Source organism: Cherax quadricarinatus, chromosome 15 (genome assembly GCF_038502225.1).
Source record: "Cherax quadricarinatus isolate ZL_2023a chromosome 15, ASM3850222v1, whole genome shotgun sequence".
Lineage (NCBI taxonomy): Eukaryota > Metazoa > Arthropoda > Malacostraca > Decapoda > Parastacidae > Cherax > Cherax quadricarinatus.
In genome coordinates, this window is record NC_091306.1 from 31775478 (window position 1) to 31795477 (window position 20000).

Below are 20000 nucleotides of genomic sequence, written 5' to 3' on the forward strand. Positions count from 1 at the left end.
AACGAAAATGCTAGCCCACAGATGGCTCTAACTTCATCCTGTTCCCTACTTGTATGTCTCATAACAATAAAAATGCTTAATGAGCTGATGTAGGTAATAGCTCTTAGCTTGCCAATAAAGTTAGGAATCCTTAACCTGTAAATAGCTTGTCAATAAAGCTAGGGATCCTTAACCTTGTCAAACCCTGTGTAAAAAAAAAAAAAAGAGAGAGAGAGAGATAAAGAGAGAGAAAAAGAGAGAGAGAGAGAGAGAAACCTTGTCAAACCCTGTGTAAAAAGAGAGAGAGAGAGAGAGAGAGAGAGAGAGAGAGAGAGAGAGAGAGAGAGAGAACAAACAAACAAACAAACAAACAAACACACACACACACACACACACACACACACAGGGCCAGGAGCTATGTCTCGACCCCTGCAACCACAAATAGGTGAGTACACACACAAAAGATCAGCTATTCTGTTAGTGCATAAAATTTTACATCTATACACATCTCGTTCATGATGACAAGATGGTGGTACATTATTTCTGAATCAGATTCTTATTTAAGCAATGCTTTATATGCTGTACTATGCATGTACCATAATTTAATAAGGAATTTAGCACTCTCATTTTATTATACTACTTGATTTTGACTTTAAAGCTCCACTTACTTGTAATCTTCACTGGCAGCTGTCAGTATGAATGCCTCCATGGGGTTCCAGGCCAAGGCATTAACACGCATCGTCATTTTTAACTTCTTCACCTCCTTAGCTCGAGTGTCATACAACACAATGTTATTTGCCTGGTCACTGGAAGCTAAAAGTTAGAAATAAAATTGTGGTTGCTTATTAAAGAGGAGTAAATGAAAACCTACACTTATACAATATACTGTACCTTTTATTGTGTACAGTGCAAATGACTTGTATCATAAAAAATGACTACAAATTGTGAATTTCAGTTTGAGTATTGCAATGGAAATATATCAGCAAACTTAATTAGAAGAGTTACCAAAGAGGTCAGTCTCTACTGGGTTGAACTTGATAGACACTACACTGGCATCATTGCGATCACCACTCGTGCTCCAGTTGTAGGAAAATTTAGGGGCCTTGGTATTAGCATCCCATAATAAGACACGTTCACCACATGTGACGAACTCATTTTTGTATCTGTGGTGAGTGATGCCTGTGATGATTGACTGAAATATCAAAAGAAACATTCTAGTGAGCTTTTGTAAAAAATATTCAAGGTACAATTACTGTACAGTGGACCCCCGCATAACGGACGCCTTGCATAACGGACAATCCGCATAGCGGACGCTTTGATCGCTAAAATTTTGCCCCGCATACCGCCCAAAAACCCGCTCAGCGGCCTTCACCGAGACGCGCCCAATGTGCGGCCTGAGCACGACATGTTCCGCTGGGTGGCATTGTTTACCAGCCAGCCTCCGCTGTAACATCCAAGCATACAATCGAACATTTTGTATTATTACAGTGTTTTTGGTGATTTTTTTCTGGAAAATAAGTGACCATGGGCCCCTAAGAAAGCTTCTAGTGCCAACCCTACAGCAATAAGGGTGAGAATTACTATGGAGATGAAGAAAAGATCATTGATAAGTATGAAAGTGTGCGTGTTCTCAGCTGGCCAGGTTGTATAATAAACCCCAATCAACCATCGCTACTATTGGTGGTACAGCTGCTGCTGCTGCTGTATCACCGCCAGCTGCTGCTGCACTGTCAGCTGCTGCTGCTGTACCACCGCCAGCTGCCCCTGCTGTAGTACCGTCTGCTGCTGCTGTAGCATCATCTGCCGCTGCTGTAGCATCGCCTGCTGCTGCTGTAGCATCATCTGCCGCTGCTGTAGCATCGCCTGCTGCTGCTGTAGCATCGCCTGCTGCCGCTGTAGCATCGCCTGTTGCTGCTGTAACATCGCCAGTTGCCTGCTGTAGCATCGCTGCTGCTGTAGCATCGCCTGTTGCTGCTGTAGCATCGTCTGTTGCTGCTGTACCACCGCCAGCTGCTGCTGCTGAGCATCGCCTCGCGCTGCTGCTGCTGTGCATCGCCTGCCGCTGCTGTAACATCGCCAGTTGCTGCTGTAGCATCGCCTGCTGCGCGTAGCATCGCCTGCTTGCTGCTGTAGCATCGTCCTGTTGCTGCTGTACCACCGCCAGCTGCTGCTGCTGCTGTAGCATCATCTGCTGCTGCTGCTGCTGTAGCATCGCCTGCTGCTGCTGTAACATCGCCAGTTGCCTGCTGTAGCATCGTCCTGCTGCTGCGTAGCATCGCCTGTTGCTGCTGTAGCACGCTGCCTGCTGCTGTAGCATCGCTGTTGCTGCTGTACCACCGCCAGCTGCTGCTGCTGCTGCTAGCACCGCTTGTTGGTGTGGCTTATTGAGAATACCAAGAAACAATTAACCCCAGAGGATTTGCCACCCAGGATAGCCCAAAAAAGTCAGTGTCATCGAAGACTGTCTAACTTATTTCCATTGGGGTCCTTAATCTTGTCTCCCAGGATGCAACCCACACCAGTGTGTGGTGAATTTAGAGCCAGCAAAGGTTGGTTTGAGAGATTTAAGAATCGTAGTGACATACACAGTGTGATAAGGCCTGTTCTGGAAGAAAATACCAAACAGGACCTACAGTACTCAGGAGGAAAAGGCACTCCCAGGACACAGTGTCTCATCAGTCATTGCTGCATCTTCAATAAAGGTAAGTGTCATTTATTCTTCATTTAGTAGAGTAGTACATGCACAATATATATTGTGCATGTACTACTCTACTATTGTGCATGTATCCTTCTCTCTGTGTGTAGGAAAATGTATATTTCATGTGGTAAAATTTTTTTTTTCAAACTTTTGGGTGTCTTGCATGGATTAATTTGATTTCCATTATTTCTTATGGGGAAAATTCATTCGCATACCGAACATTTCGCATAACAGCCAGCCCTCTTGCACGGATTAAGGTCGCTATGCGGGGGTCCACTGTATTTCGTGGCTTATCTGGCGCATTTTTTTCCATAAATTGTCTCCAAAAACCACCCTGCTTCCTATAAACCGAAGGTCAGTGAAAGGAGCTATAAGTCTAGGGTGTGGGGTGGGCTGTAACTCTCCCAGTTACGCCCAATGCCGAGCCATTGAAACTAAAACAAGTCCAGTGTTTCAAAATTACAGTAAATTAATAACATTTTGAGACAAGCTATTTATGAAATACACATACTGTATTGGGATATTGACAGAAAACAAAATTCCTCCTTAAGTAACACCTTCCTTTCTTATTTCTTAAACTACCGAAGTCACAAAGCAGTATCATTATGGTAGGCACTTTAAAATAATGCCACCGTATACTACGCTATCGTTAGCACATGCTGCGTATTTTTCCTTTATTACCAGGTACCAGTAATCATATTTACCATATGTTATAGTACAACAGCTGAAGCAGCCATTTTTGTTTATACTGATAGTCACTGACAGAGACACATTAGTATGCACTCTGGGACCCCCACTATATAGAGTTGTGCACACAGCAGCAACTAAGCCACCAGCAACTGTTTCACCAGTTCAAATTGAGAGATCATTGGGGTGTTCAGGTGAGCACTAGGCCTATCGTATGTTTTGACCTACCCATAAATCAAACGTAAACCTATTTCTGCATGTAAAATTACCATAGGAGTAAATATTACTTGGTATTAGGAACTCTTTAACTTCTTTTTTTCTGATTATTACCTTCTAAATTGGGATGCGTCTAATGCTTCGGAGCATCTTATAAGCCATGAAATACGGTACTATCATTTACAGAAGTAATTAAAAGATGAAATAAATAAGTAAAATATACATAAATAATACAGGTTGGCCTTCATTAATCCGGCAATCAGTTCTCCGGTTCCATCAGTAATCTGGCATTAATTTCGGCTAGCATAATTTCAAATTTCATCATAAAACCACAGCAGCAAGCCAGTGGAGGAGAAAGCAGTGATGAAAATAAGGAAGATTTAGCAGAACAAGTCTGTTGATAGGTTAATTAAGTGTATTCTAACCTAACCATTCTGTAATCCGGAAAACTCACTAATCCAGCACAATACAGGTTCCAATGATGATGGATTAGTGATGGTCGACCTGTAATGGGACTCTTGAATAAATGATTTATTACCTTCATCTGTAAATGTTCATAATAATTACATTTTTTAGCACTATAGGTAGTAGGTTGGTAGACAGCAACCACCCAGGGAGGTACTACCATCCTGCCAAGTGATTGTGAAACTGAAACCTTTAACTGTTCTACATGATGGCAGGATTGCTGGTGTTCTTTTCTCTGTCTCATAAACACACTGGATAACAGGTATATCTTGCTACTTCTACTTACACTTGGGTCACACTACATAGGCATGCACATGCATATATATACATACACACATCAAGGTTTTTCTTCTTTTTTCTTAATAGTTCATCTTCTTTATTTTCTCTATTCTCCATAGGGAAGTGGAAAAGAATCTTTCCTCTGTAAACCGTGTGTGTCGTATGAGGCAACTAAAATGCCAGGAGCAATTGGCTAGTAACCCTTTCTCCAATAGAAAATACTAAGAAAGCGAAGAAGAAAAACTTTATAAAACTGGAATGCTTGAATGTATGTGGATGTAGTGCAGATGATAAAACAAGAGATGACTGCTAATGTTATGAATGAAAAGAAGTTGGATGTCCTAGCTCTAAGCAAAAAAAAGCTGAAAGGGGGTAGGTGAGTTTCAGTGAGGAGAAATAAATGAGATTAAGTCAGGGGTATCTGAGAGAATTAGAGCTAAGGGGTAGCAATAATGCTGAAGGATCAGTTATAGAAAGAGAAGTGGGAATATAAATGTATACATTCAAGGACTATGTGGATTAAAATAAAGGTTGGATGTGAAAAGTGGGTCTCAATAGGTGTGTATGCACCTGGAGAAGAGAGGAGTGGAGAGAGAGGAGTGGAGAGAGAGAGAGAGAGAGAGAGAGAGAGAGAGAGAGAGAGAGAGAGAGAGAGAGAGAGAGAGAGAGAGAGAGAGAGATAGAGAGAGATAGAGAGAGATAGAGAGAGAGAGAGAGAGAGAGAGAGAGAGAGAGAGAGAGAGAGAGAGAGAGAGAGAGAGAGAGAGAGAGAGAGAGAGAGAGAGAGAGAGAGAGAGAGAGAGAGAAAGAGAGAAAGAGAGAGAGAGAGAGAGAGAAAGAGAGAGAGAGAGAGAGAGAGAGAGAGAGAGACAGAGAGAGAGATAGAGAGAGAGAGAATCCAAAGTCAGCTGTGTGGTAGCACTGGACATTGCTGGCGCTTTCGACCGGGTGTGGCACCAGGGCCTCTTAGCAAAACTTCAAGCACTGGGAATTGCAGGCTCTACACTATGTCTCCTCAGTGATTACCTGCATGGTAGATCTCTAAGTGTAGTTCTCAATGGAACGGAATCAGCAAGACATCCTATTGGGGCAAGTGTTCCACAAGGAAGCGTGCTGGGACCATTGTTATGGAATGTCTACTTCAACGACCTTCTTCATCTCATCCCAGAATCACATGCATATGCAGACGACTGCACACTGACATTCACTTATCCAAGAGAAGAAATGCCAGCTGCTCTAAGGTACATCAATCACCAGCTGAGAGCTATATCAGCTTGGGGAAATAGATGGCAAGTAACATTTGCACTTTGCACCTGAGAAAATGCAAATGATGATCGTCTCTAGGCACCATGATGGTAATGCTGGTGCAGTAGTAAGGATGAATGGGAGGGTGTTGGCACCTGGAGAAGAAGTTGATATCCTTGGGGTGAAATTTGACTCCAAACTAACCATGAAGAACCATGTTGTAAATCTTGCAAACAAGGCAGCCAGGAAGCTTACAGCACTTCGCCATATCTCGCATCTACTTGACAGTAGGGGTTGCAAGATTCTATGCAGAGGCACAAAGTGCGCTCGCACCTTGAATATGCTCCACTTTCTTGGTTTGTCTGCCCCCCCCCCTCTCATCTGCAACTGCTTGACAGAGTATAGAACAGAGCTAGACGTCTCATCTCTCGCCTGGACCCATCCTGGATAGATTTGTCATTTCAGCAGAGCCTTCAACACAGGAGGGATGTGGGTGAACTTACTGTTATGTACAAGGCCAATATTGTCAAAGTACCACACTTGGATCCACTTCGAGGACAGCGTGAAACAAGCTTCTATACCATAAGACGGGCAGAAAACAGCAACTTCACTCTGGCTGTACCCTTCTCCAGAACATCACTCCATCTGAGATCATTTATCCCCAGGATGACTCGAGTCTGGAGCACATTCGTACAGCATTATGATTTCAACGATGCCTCCAACTTCATCCTGTTTCCTACTTGTACGTCTCATAACAATAAAAATGCTTTCAAATGAGCTGATGTAGGTAACAGCTCTTAGCTTGTCAATAAAGTTAGGAATTCTTAACCTGTAAATAGCTTGTCAATAAAACTAGGGATCTATAACCTTGTCAAACCCTGTGTAAAAAAGAGAGAGAGAGAGAGAGAGAGAGAGAGAGAGAGAGAGAGAGAGAGAGAGAGTTAAAGAGAGATAAAGAGAGAGAGATAAAGAGGTATAGAGATAAAGAGAGAGAGAGAGAGAGAGAGAGAGAGAGAGAGAGAGAGAGAGAGAGAAAGAGAGAGAGAGAGAAAGAGAGAGAGAGAGAAAGAGAGAGAGAAAGAGAGAGAGAAAGAGAGAGAGAAAGAGAGAGAGAAAGAGAGAGAGAAAGAGAGAGAGAAAGAAAGAGAGAGAGAGAGAAAGAGAGAGAGAGAGAGAGAGAAAAAGAGAGAGAAAGAGAAAGAGAGAAAGAGAGAGAGAGAAAGTGAGAGAAAGAGAAAGAGAGAGAGAAAGAGAGAGAGAAAGAGAGAGAGAAAGAGAGAGAGAAAGAGAGAGAGAAAGAGAGAGAAAGAGAGAGAGAAAGAGAGAGAGAAAGAGAGAGATTGATTTTGGGAGATGTTAAGTGAGTATGTAGGAAATTTTGAACCAAGTGAGAGAGTAATTGTGGTAGGGGACCAAAATACTAAAGTAGGAGAAACATTTAAAGAGGGTGTGGTAGGTAAGTTTGGGGTGCCACTTGTAAATGATAATGGGGGCCCTTTGAATGAACTTTGTATAGAAAGGGTTTTGGTTATAGGTAACACATATTTTAAGAAAAAAGAGGATAAATAGGTATACAAGATATGATGCAGGGCATAATGACAGTAGTTTGTTGGACTAAGTACAGTGGACCCCCACCTTACGATATTATTCCATTCCTGAGAGCTCATCGTATGCCGAAATTATCGTAAGGTGCATTAATTTTCCCCATAAGAAATGATAGAAATCAAATTAATCCGTGAAGATCTGGTGATGATTGATGGGATGGGAGGAGGGGAGAGTGTGGAAGTTGTTAATGCTTAGAAGGGGAATCCCCTTCCATTAGGACTTTAAGTAGCACGTCCTTTTCCGGGGTTACTTCCCTTCTTCTTTTAATGCCACTAGGACCAGCTGACCGTGATGCAGCAACAGCTGACTTTGGTGCAGCAGCAGCTGACTGTGGTGCAGCAACAGATGACGGTGGTGTAGCAGCAGCTGACTGTGGTGCAGCAGCAGCTGACCGTGGTGCAACAGCAGCTCACCGTGGTTCAGCAACAGCTGACTGGTGCAGCAACAGCTGACCGTGGTGCAGCAACAGCTGATGGTGGTGTAGCAGCAGCTGACTGTGGTGCAGCAGCAGCTGACCGTGGTGCAGCAGCAGCTGACCGTGATGCAACAGCAGCTGACCGTGGTTCAGCAACAGCTGACTGGTGCAGCAACAGCTGACCATGGTGCAGCAACAGCTGACGATGGTGCAGCAGCAGCTGACCATGGTGCAGCAACAGCTGATGGTGGTGCAGCAGCAGCTGATGGTGGTGCAGCAGCAGCTGACGGTGGTGCAGCAGCAGCCGACTGTGGTGCAGCAGCAGCTGACGGTGGTGCAGCAGCAGCTGACGGTGGTGCAGCAGCAGCTGACGGTGGTGCAGCAGCAGCTGACTGTGGTGCAGCATCAGCTGACTGTGGTGCAGCAACAGCTGACGGTGGTGCAGCAACAGCTGACCGTGGTATGATAGTACGTATTTCCCACCCTTTTTACATATGATCGCTTGAGAGATGGTATCTCCTGCTATCTGTTTTTTGTTTATCCACACCAATAACAGTCTCTTAACATCTTTGAGTACTTGCAATCTCTGTTTCAAAAACAAACTTGCACCTTTTGCAAGAACAGCCTCTGTGATTGCCGTTTTGTTGGCCACAATAGTAGCGATGGTTGATTGGGGTTTGGTTACACAACCTGGCCAGCTCCAAGACACACACTCCACTTTCGTACCTAGCAATTATCTCTTTCTTCATTTCCATAATAATTTTCACCTTTTTTACTGCACGGTTGGCACTAGAAGCTTTCTTGGGACCCATGGTGACTTATTTTGCAGGTACAATCACTAAAAACGCTGTGATAATATGAAATGTACCGATTGTATGCGTGGATGCGACTGCACTGGCTGGCTTGTAAACACTGGCACCCACGGGGCAGCTGAGGCACGCTCAGGCCACATGTGGGATGTGTCCCAGACCGGGACAAATCGCGTGAGGCGAGGCAAAATTTTTGCGTTAAAATGTATCGTATGGTGGATTTAACCTAACGCGATGCCATCGTAAGGTGCAGGTCCACTGTCGACCCTTTGAGGGTCGACAGGTCCTCTCAGAGACTCGTTCTCAGGGTCGGCCAAATTTCAAAAAAAAAAAAAAAAATTCTTATGAAATTTTTTTTTTTTTCTAAATATTATAGGTTAAACAAAATTTTTTTACCATCAATACTCACCGAGATATGGAGGCGTGAAGTTGATGAAAAAGGGGGACAATGAGGCAATATCGCCGACTGCCGTCTCCCGGTATTCTTTTATTTACTTTATGTACTAATTTCTATTATTTTTTTAATTTTTCTTTTTCCAAGTAACTTTTATGGCCTGTGAGACCAATATGATCAGTATTTTGTAAGTTTTCTTTTTCAATACTACACAATAAGGGCGTAAACACTGTTGTCAATGTTTTGTTTACAGAAAATATTTACACAAACAAACGATAGGAAATGTTGTTTATTACTATTTCTCTATATTTTATATACACATATACAGTCACAGGGAATGTTTCTAGAAGTTCTGCAGCCTGTGGAAGTCTTTGAAACATGGTGTCATGCACAGTGGTGTTTTACATTCTTCACACATAAAACGAGTGTCTCTGCGTTGTTGTGGGCGTTTCCTTGTATGTGCACAGACATAACACCTCTTCTGAGCCTTTTTCTTGAAAGCAGTATCAGGCAGTTTTACCAGCAAGTGATCACCATGCTTCAGATGAGAAGGTAGTTGTTGATAATTTGGTGGGCAGTCTATTGCAGGTGTTCTTCCTTGGTACTTGAATACTATTTGTCTGATGACAGACAAACAGAATTTGCCGTATTGTGGTTTGTTTCTGGTCCTCATCTTATACACATTATAAGCATTGAGCATGGAAATGTCCAGAAGATGGAAAAAGAGTTTTATGTACCACTTATAACTCTTGCGAACACAATCAGCAAACCCAATCTGCATGTCACATTTGTCCACTGAACGCATATTAAAGGTGTAATCACTCACAGCTGCAGGTTTTAGAATGGGTTCATTGCTCTCTCTATGGTGCCTGCCAGTGTCTGCCATTTCATTAGGGTGAACTGATGACAACAATGTGACATCTCGTTTGTCATGCCACCGAAATGCCATGATGTCATTGGCAGCAAACGCCTGCACCTCACCTCTACGAGTGCCAGCGTCAAACCTGGGCATGTGTTTCCGATTTACACACACTGTGCCACACACATCTGTCTTGTTCACTCACAAAAAATCACTGAGTGAGGGGCTTGTGTACCAGTTATCAGTATATAATGTATGCCCCTTACCAAGGTATGGTTCAATCATTGTTCTAACCACATCACCAGATATGCCCAATAACTTCCTGGTATTTTGCAATGTATAACTTCCAGTGTACACAATAATATCCAATACCAGACCACTGTAACAATCACAAAGCACAAACAACTTTATACCAAAGCATTTCCTCTTGCTTGGTATGTACTGCTTGAAAGAGAGTCTTCCTTGGAACAGAATCAAAGACTCGTCAATTACAAGCTTCCTGAAGGGATAAAAATACATATTGAATTTCTCTTTCAGATACACAAACACATGCCTAATCTTATATAACTTGTCATTTCTGTCAGGCCTGGTTTTGTCTGAGAAGTGAAGCATACGTAACATTAGCACAAATCGATTCACTGGCATTATATCACTGAAACCTGGGGTTGCAATCAGGCGGTCTGTTGACCAGTATGATTTCACTTTGTATTTATACACATTCAAATTCAAAGTTTATTCTCTATAAGGATTACAATGCTGAGCTTACAGAATTTGGTTATTGTGTGGTTTACATGTAGTAAAATAATAATTACAGAGTGTACCACTAGAACACCTAGCATGGCTAGGCATTTTGGGCAGACTTAGATTAAATCTTAAGTTTAAAATATTACAAAATTATGAGGTAAGTTGGTAATATGGCTATGTGACTAAATACTAGTTTGTGAGTTTAGCAATGTGAATGCTTTTGTTTTGGCACTATACATAGTTTCAATATTGGAGTATCACAGGCCAACTTATGACTAGTTAAGATTCATTATTTTGAGATTGGGATTGATATTTCTGTTTATGGTCAAATGGGTGAGTGTAAGTGTAAGTGTTAACCACCAGGTGGTATTCGTGTAATTAGTTGACAGGGTGTATTGTGGCATAAGCATCATTTTGGCAAAGAAAAGATACATCTCAGTCACAGTTGCCTCCTTCCACTGGTGTAGACGTGATTTTGGTGAAAGTATTGTGTTTACCATGGTGTACTCGCAGTACGTGTTGCTTTCCATGGCAATACTTTCCATCAAAGGTTCGTCAAAGAATAACTCGAAACATTCCAGTTCAGTGGCATTGTTCCCAAGTGTACAAGATGGCCATATTCCACTTTGGCTGTCATCAAACTGGTGGGCATTTGGAACAAAATTGACAGCTTCCTGCCAATCCCAGGTGCAGTCTGCTGGTGGGTACTGGACAATGACAGGTGATTGTGGTTGTGGAGGTTGTGGTTGTGGAGGCTGGTGTGGTGGGTGGGTGGGGGATGGTGGCCTTTGTTGTAGATCAGCTGGGACAGCGGCGTGGGTGGCAGCGGGAGTGGCAGCATGGCCCACTGCTGGTGCCTCACGGCCGTCACCACCACCACCACAACCAAGCACATTTTCCATCCCAATTGCAACACTATCATTGTCATTTTCACTGTTTGTTCCTGTTGTACAGCCATGGGATGTACTCCGAGATGTACTCCTTCCCCTTGGAATAGCATATGGCACACTACCAGAGCACATATATCGTCATATATACTGACGCTTCACTGGGGAATATTCCACTTCACTATCACTACTGGAACTGTTTTCAAGAGCTTGTAGTTCATAATCACTCTCACTATCATCACAAATGCTCACATCTGAGTATGGGATTTGGAAACATTGGAGTTTCCTCTTTGATTCTGGTACAACTGAACGTGAAAAAGACAGCCCAACACCAGAGGTGGAAGGCTGAGGGTCGTCTGGGTTTTCCTCACTATTACCGATATTATGATCATTAGTTTTGGTCAAAACCTCACCAAAACCTTGAAACTCATCTTCACTGGCACTTCCATCTATATTAGAACTGTCACTGGGGAACAAAAGTGTCCCAATTCGCCGAGGAGTGAGGAACTTCTTACCGCGAGGCATGGTGGACATTGTGTACTAAGATGGCGTTCCCACAATGCACCACTGGGTCCCAGATTTTTTTTTCTACCGCGCACACCAACCACACAGACCCATTCTCTCACATCTAGGCCTACCAGCCTTTTCCCGCAAGATTTGATGGCGCTAGAATTTATGCGTACTAGTACGTCAAAAACCCCTGCACGTAAGCCGTACTAGTACATCCAAAACCCTCAAAGGGTTAAGTAGACTTCAGGATGTACATGTTTATAGAGGAGCTACAGATATATCAGATCACTTTTTAGTTGTAGCTACAGTAAGAGTAAAAGATAGATGGGACACAAGGAAAATGGAAGCAGCAAGTAAGAGAGAGGTGAAGGTTTATAAACTAAAGGAGGAGGCAATTAGGGTAAGATATAAACAACTACTGGAGGAGAGATGGGCTGGTAAGAGTATATACAGTGGACCCCCGGTTAACGATATTTTTTCACTCCAGAAGTATGTTCAGGTGCCAGTACTGACCGAATTTGTTCCCATAAGGAATATTGTGAAGTAGATTAGTCCATTTCAGACCCCCAAACATACACGTACAAACGCACTTACATAAATACACTTACATAATTGGTCGCATTCGGAGGTGATCGTTATGCGGGGGTCCACTGTACAATGGGGTTGAAGATGTATTGGGTAGGTTTAAGAATGTAGTGTTAGTGTTCAGCAGAAGTTTGTGGTTACAGGAAAGTGGGTGCGGGAGGGAAGAGGAGCGATTGGTGGAATGATGATGTAAAGAGAGTACTAAGAGAGAAAAAGTTAGCATATGAGAGGGTTTTACAAAGTAGAAGAGATGCAAGGAGGAAGGAGTATATGGAGAAGAAAAGAGAGGTTAACCCTTAAACGGTCCAACGTACATATACGTTCTCTCGCGCAGCGCCCGGAATATTTTGAAAAAAAAAAATAGTTTTTTTTTATAGAAAAAAAGAGCACATTTTTTTAAGTGTTTTAGAATAAAAAAAAATTAAGGACAGTACTTACCGAGATATGAGGCCACGAAGTTGGCACTTGGCGATCACCTGACGGCAACTGGGAGTACTGCCACTTGCAGAAATTCTACATAGTTACCGTTTTCTTCCATTTTTTTCATTTTCTTGGTTTTCATGATATGATAATTATGTTTTACAGCAAATCTTTTGATTTCAATGCCAATTGTTGTTTATACACCAATATTATATACAAAATTATCATACTGTCATAAACACATATGTACACATTGACAGGTGATTCTGCACACCTGGCTGAATCACATTCTATTATCTACAACTATATACAAGTATTTACATGTCCCACTTATGTTTCTAGAGTTCCACGATTGTATGATACTCCATGAAGCATGGATTCATACAGAGTGCCACCCCACACTGGTAACAAATGAATCATATGTCCTTCCGCTGTTAGGGTCATTTTTTGGTGTTAGCACACACAATACACTTTTTCTGGGAATTCTTCTTCTTTGGGGTAGGTGGTATTGGCACCAGATAGTGACAGTTAGGAGTTAGTTGTCTGTGTACAATGTATGGCCCTTGCCAAGGTATGGTTCCATCATCCTGCAAACAACATCACCGGAAATGCCCAACATCGTTAGTCATCATCGAGTGTGTTTCTCCCGGTGTATACAATAACATCCAACACAAGACCACTCTCACAGTCACACACAACAAAAAGTTTTATACCAAAGCGATTACGTTTGCTTGGTATATATTGCGTGAATGACAGGTGTCCCTTGAACAGAATCAAGGACTCATCAACAACAATGTTCTTGAAGGAATAAAAGTATGCACTGAATTTCTGCTTCAAATGCATAAACACTTCCCAGATTTTATATAGAAGGTCATTTCTGTTTGGCATATTGGAGTATTCATAGCAACAGAGTGAATCTGTTGCAGGGAAGGAGGTCACAGAAAACTGGAGTACTGATGAAGTGGTCTGTGAACCAGTAATTACGTATATTGTTCTTATAGATATGTAGCATAAGCATGACAGTGGCAAGGAATACATTTCAGCCACTGTTGTGTCTTTCCACCTGTGCAGCCGTGACGATTCTCCAACCTCTGCTGTGTTGTCCATGACATATCGGTAATAACTGCTTGTCTGGGTCACTATCAAGTTCATTATAGGCTCGTCAAAGTACAACTGGAAATAATCTAAGTCTGTAGACTCATTCGTTAGGGGACATGCTGGCTGGATACCACTTCCACTCACACCAAAATCACAAGGCTGTGGCATGAATATACTTTGTGTCCAGTTCTACTCACGATCACATGGTGCAGGGTGGACCTGTGGCATGGGGCGAGGGGGAGCAGAAGGAGGGACAGGAGTGGAGGCAGCACATGGTTGAGGGGATGTCGGGCGGTCCTTTGTCTGTCCACCCACCACGCCATGTGGGCCAGGCACCGTGCCACCCACCACTACTTCCTCATCCCTGCATACTCGCCTTCATGATCACTTTCACTATCAGTGGCCTGGTTTTGGATCGTGACCTGCCACAACCCTTGGGGACTGCATATGGCACACTGCCCGAATGGAGACGATGACGCCTAAAAGTACACTTCACTGGTGAATAATGAACTTCACTATTGCTAGACGAATCCTCGAATGGCATAAAATCAATCTCATCGTCACTAACATCACTTTCACTATCACTAAAACACCGGGAAAATGATAGTTTCCTCTTGCGAAGTTGCCTATGGGTAACACTTGCCACTCCAGAGGTGCTTGGCCCAAGGTCTTGTGTGGCCACACTGGCCACCCCAGAAGTGCTTGGCCTAGGGTCTGCTGTGGCCACACTGGCTACCCCAGAGGTGCTTGGCCCAAGGACAGGTGTGGCTACCCCAGAGGTGATGGGCTGAGGGTCATCTGGGTTATCGTCGACATTTTCACTAATTCCTTGAATATTACTTGCCCCATTGGTGTCAAATTCACTAAACTCATGATCTATATCACTTTCCTCGAATAGTAGAGTGTTAATATGACAAGGCATGAGTGAATCACGAGGATGTGCCATGATGCCGACCCAAGATGGAACTGAATGTAACTGGACCTGCCACGTGGTACCCAGGCGTCCCCGATTTTTTCATATGGTGCACACTGAGTGCGCACACCCATTCTCTCACGTCTAGGTGACTCAGGCCTATCACGCCAATTTTGAATGAATGAAAAATGAAACATATATATATATACGTTTGGGGCGCTGCGCAAGAGAACGTATATATATGTTTGGACCGTTAAAGGGGTTAAGAGAGTGGTGAAGCACTTCAAAAAGAGAGCAAATGAGAGAGTGGGTGAGATGTTATTGACAAATTTTGTTGAAAATCAGAAAATGCTTAGGAGTGAGATTAATAACTTGAGGAAGCCTAGGGAACAAATGGATTTGATTGTTAAAAATAGGAGAGAAGAGTTATTAAATGGAGAGTTAGAGGTATTGAGAAGATGGAGGGAATATTCTGAGGAATGTTAAATGTTGATTAAGATAGGGAAGCTGTGATTTTTGTGTATAGGGCAAGGAGAAATAACATTTTGTAGGAGTGAGGAGGAGCAAGTTGTTAGTGTGGGGGAAGTTTGTGTGGCAGTGGATAGAATAAAAGGGGGTAAAGCAGCTGGGATTGATGGGATAAAGATAGAGTGGTACACCGAGTTTCATACAACTCCCAACTCATACAATTATGTGTATTATTGTAAGTGCTTTTGTAAGAGTGTTTTTGGAGGTCTGAAACAGACTAATCTAATTTATATTATTCCTTATGGGAACAAATTTGTTCGGTAACGGCACTCAAACAGCCTTCTGGAACGAAGTATGGCCGAAACTCAGAGCACCACTGTATGAATATTAAAAGCAGGTGGGGATATAGTTTTGAAGTGGTTGGTGCTTTTACTTAATAAATTTATGGAAGAGGGTAAGGTACCTAGGGACTGACAGAGAGCATGCATAGTTCCTTTGTATAAAGGCAAAGGTGACAAAAGAGAATGCAAAAATTATAGGGGAATAAGTCTGTCGAGTCTAGGTAGTAGGTTGGTAGACAGCAACCGCACAGGGAGGTACTACCGTCCTGCCAAGTGAGTGTAAAACAAAAGCCTGTATTGTTTTACATGATGGTAGGAATGCTGGTGTCCATTTTTCTGTCTCATAAACATGCAAGGTTTCAGGTACATCTTGCTACTTCTACTTACACTTAGGTCACATTACACATGCATGTACAAGCATATATATACACAGCCCTCTGGGTTTTCTTCTATTTTCTTACTAGTTCTTGTTCTTGTTTATTTCCTCTTATCTCCAGGGGGAAGTGGAACAGAATTCTTCCTCCGTAAGTTATGCGTGTTGTAAGAGGCGACTAAAATGCCAGGAGCAAGGGGCTAGTAACCCCTTCTCCTGTATAAATTACTAAATTTAAAAAGAGAAACTTTCATTTTTTCTTTTTGGGCCACTCTGCCTTGGTGGGATACGGCCGGTTTGTTGAAAAAAAAGAAAAGTCTGTTGAGTATACCTGGTAAAGTGTATGGCAGAGTTATTACTGAAATGATTAAGAGTAAGACGGAGAGCAGGATAGCAGATGAACAAGGAGGCTTTAGGAAGGGTAAAGGGTGTGTAGACCAAGTGTTTATAGTGACACATGCAGGTGAACAGTATTTAGATAAGGGTAAAGAGGTTTTTGTGGCATTTATGGATTTGGAAAAGGTGTATGACAGGGTGGATAGGGGGGGCAATGTGGCAGATGTTGCAAATGTATGGAATAGGAGGAAGGTTATTGAAGCAGTGAAAAGTTTTTACGAGGATAGTGAGGCTCAAGTTAGAGTATGTAGGACAGATGGGGGAATATTTCCCAGTAAAAGTAGGCCTCAGATAAGGATGTGGGATGTCACCTTGGTTGTTCAATATATTTATAGATGGAGCTGTAAAAGAAGCGAATACGTACTTGGGTGTTGCCAGGAGGTGTAGGGTTAAAAGATAAAGAATCTAACACAAAGTGGGAGTTGTCACAGTTGCTCTTTGCTGATGACACTGTGTTGTTGGGAGATTCTGAAGAGAAGATGCAGAGGTTAGTGGATGAGTTTGGTAGGGTATGTAAAAGAAGAAAATTGAAAGTGAATATAGGAAAGAGTAAGGTGATGAGGATAACAAAAAAATTAGGTAACGAAAGACTGGATATCAGGTTGGAGGGAAAGAGTATGGAGGAGGTGAATGTATTCAGATATTTGGGAGTAGACGTGTCAGCAGATGGGCCTATGAAAGATGAGGTGAATCACAGAACTGACAAGGAAAAAAAGATGAGTGGTGCACTGAGGAGTCTGTGGAGACAAAGAGCATTGTACATGGAAGCAAAGAGGGGAATGTACGAGAGTATAGTTATACCAAAGCACTTATAATGGTGTGAAGCATGGGTGGTGAATGTTGCAACAAGGAGAAGGCTGGAGGCAGTGGAGATGCTATGTCTGAGGGCAATGTGTGGTGTGAATATAATGCAGAGAATTCATAGTTTGGAAATTAGGAGAAAGTGTGGGATTACCAAAACTATTATCCAGTGGGCTGAGGAGGGGTTGTTGAGGTGGTTTGGACATGTAGAGAAGATGGAACAAAATAGAATGACTTTGAGTATATAAATCTGTAGTGGAGGGAAGGCAGGGTAGAGGTCAGCCTAGGAAAGGTTGGAGGGAGGGGGTAAAGGTTTTGTGTGCGAGGGGCTTGGACTTACAGCAAGCATGCATGCACATGTTAGATAGGAGGGAATGGAGACAAATGGTTTATAGGACTTGACGTGCTGTTGGAGTGTGGGCAGGATAATATTTACGAAGGGATTCAGGGAAACCAGCAGGGCGGACTTAAGTCCTGGAGATGGGAAGTACAATACCTGAACCCTGAAGAAGGGGTGTTAATGTTGTAGTTTTGTAACTGTAGCTTAAGTGTGCCTCTGGCAAGACAGTGATGGAGTGAATGATGGTGAAAGATTTTCTTTTTCAGGCCACCCTACCTTCGTGATAAACGGTCAATGTGTTAATAAAAAAAAAACAAAATAAATAAAACTGAATCCTAGGTAGTAGGGTATCTTTATTGTAGACGTTTCGCCATCCAGTGGCTTTATCAGTACAAATTCCAGGACATAACTTGAAGATAGTAGAACTATGTACTGATACACAAATAACCCGCACATAAAAGAGAGAAGCTCACGACGATGTTTCGGTCCGACTTGGACCATTTACAGTCACACTAACCAGAAGTGGGGCAGGACGGATATATATAGGCAGGAAGAGGTGGTGGTGGTAGTAGTAGTAGTAGTAGTACAAGAATGGTATATAATACCGACAAGATGAAATTAAGACACATGCGCAACATCCGGGCATCCCTATCGTAGACGTTTCGCCATCCAGCCAGCCACTGGATGGCGAAACGTCCACAACAAAGACACCCAGACGCCGCACATGTGTCTTAATTTCATCAGTAGTAGTAGTAGTAGTGGTAGTAGAAGAGGTAGTAGTAGTGGTAGTGGTAGAAGTGGGGAATAAGGAGAACGAGCCAGTCAAATACAAAGGAAGGGGAGCACTGCAAGGGAGCTAGGTGCCCACAGAGGGAGAGCAAGCACATAGAGGTGCGTGAAAGGGGAAGTGGTGAAATAAATGAAGAAGGAACAGAAACACGAGACAGAAGAGAGAAAGACAACCCAGAGGAGAAAAAGGAAAGAGGAAAGGAGAAGAGGGAGAAGAAGAAAAAGAAAAAGAAAAATGAGGAGTCAGGTTAAGTCACGGGTGTTCTGAAGTTCGGAGCATTTTACAATGTAGTGGGAGAGGAAGGCATCTACAGAGATGAAGCCAGGGCTAAGATTCATACAAGGAAAGTTGTGTATTAGAGAGGATTCAACTAGACAGCGACTGTTCGAGTTGGAAGTAGGGAAGACAGTTTTAGCAGAAGACCAGTCAATAGGATGGCTATGATCTCTGACGTGACAGAAAAGAGCATTGTTAGTGTCGGCAAGCTTCCCTCTACAGATGTTCCTGGTGTCTACTCTATTTCTTGCTCCTCCTGTCCTCTTCAATACTTCGGAGAAACTGGTCAATCTCTTTCTGACAGACTTAGGGAGCACAAAAATAGTGTTAGGCTTGCCGACACTAACAATGCTCTTTTCTGTCACATCAGAGATCATAGCCATCCTATTGACTGGTCTTCTGCTAAAACTGTCTTCCCTACTACCAACTCAAACAGTCGCCGTCTAGTTGAATCCTCTCTAATACAAAACTTTCCTTGTATGAATCTTAGCCCTGGCTTCATCTCTGTAGATGCCTTCCTCTCCCACTACATTGTAAAATGCTCCAAACTTCAGAACACCCGTGACTTAACCTGACTCCTCATTTTTTCTTTCTCTTTTTCTTCTTCTCCCTCTTCTCCTTTCCTCTTTCCTTTTTCTCCTCTGGGTTGTCTTTCTCTCTTCTGTCTCGTGTTTCTGTTCCTTCTTCATTTATTTCACCACTTCCCCTTTCACGCACCTCTATGCGCTTGCTCTCCCTCTGTGGGCACCTAGCTCCCTTGCAGTGCTCCCCTTCCTTTGTATTTGACTGGCTCATCCTCCTTATTCCCCATTTCTACCACTACCACTACTACTACCTCTTCTACTACCACTACTACTACTACTACTGATGAAATTAAAACACATGTGCGGCGTCTGGGTGTCTTTGTTGTGGACGTTTTGCCATCCAGTGGCTGGCTGGATGGCGAAACATCTACGATAGGGATGCCCGGGTGTTGCGCATGTGTCTTAATTTCATCTTGTCGGTATTATATACCATTCTTGTACTACTACTACTACCACCGCCTCTTCCTGCCTATATATAGCCGTCCTGCTCCACTTCTGGTTAGTGTGACTTTGTAAATGGTCCAAGACGGACCGAAATGTCGTCGTAAGCTTCTCTCTTTTATGTGCGGGTTATTTGTGTATCGTTCCAGTCATGGTATTGTGCCTTTTTTTTGTTAACTATGTACAGAAGATGAGGTAATCAGTCCCTCAACCTAGGAGTAGGTGCAAAGAGCACCGTAGTCGTGGAGATTCTGAAGCAGAAGCAAGGCGCCTGATGCTTATATACAGTGGACCCCCGCATAGCGAACGCCTTGCATAGCGAACATTCCGCATAGCGAACGCTTTGATCGCTAAAATTTTGCCCCGCATAGTAGACAAAAAC

General features: G+C 43.0%; 1 protein-coding gene across 1 annotated transcript in view; it reads right to left on the reverse strand.

The window, feature by feature from the left end:
* LOC128692071 (DDB1- and CUL4-associated factor 13) overlaps positions 1 to 20000 on the reverse strand; it is a 131488-nt gene that overhangs the window by 99265 nt on the left and 12223 nt on the right. Inside the window, exons 4-5 of the mRNA XM_070085265.1 lie at positions 985 to 1171; positions 648 to 792 (exon numbers count right to left, since the gene is read on the reverse strand). Coding sequence (XP_069941366.1) covers positions 648 to 792; positions 985 to 1171 — 332 coding nt within the window. The remainder of the gene's footprint in view (positions 1 to 647; positions 793 to 984; positions 1172 to 20000) is intronic.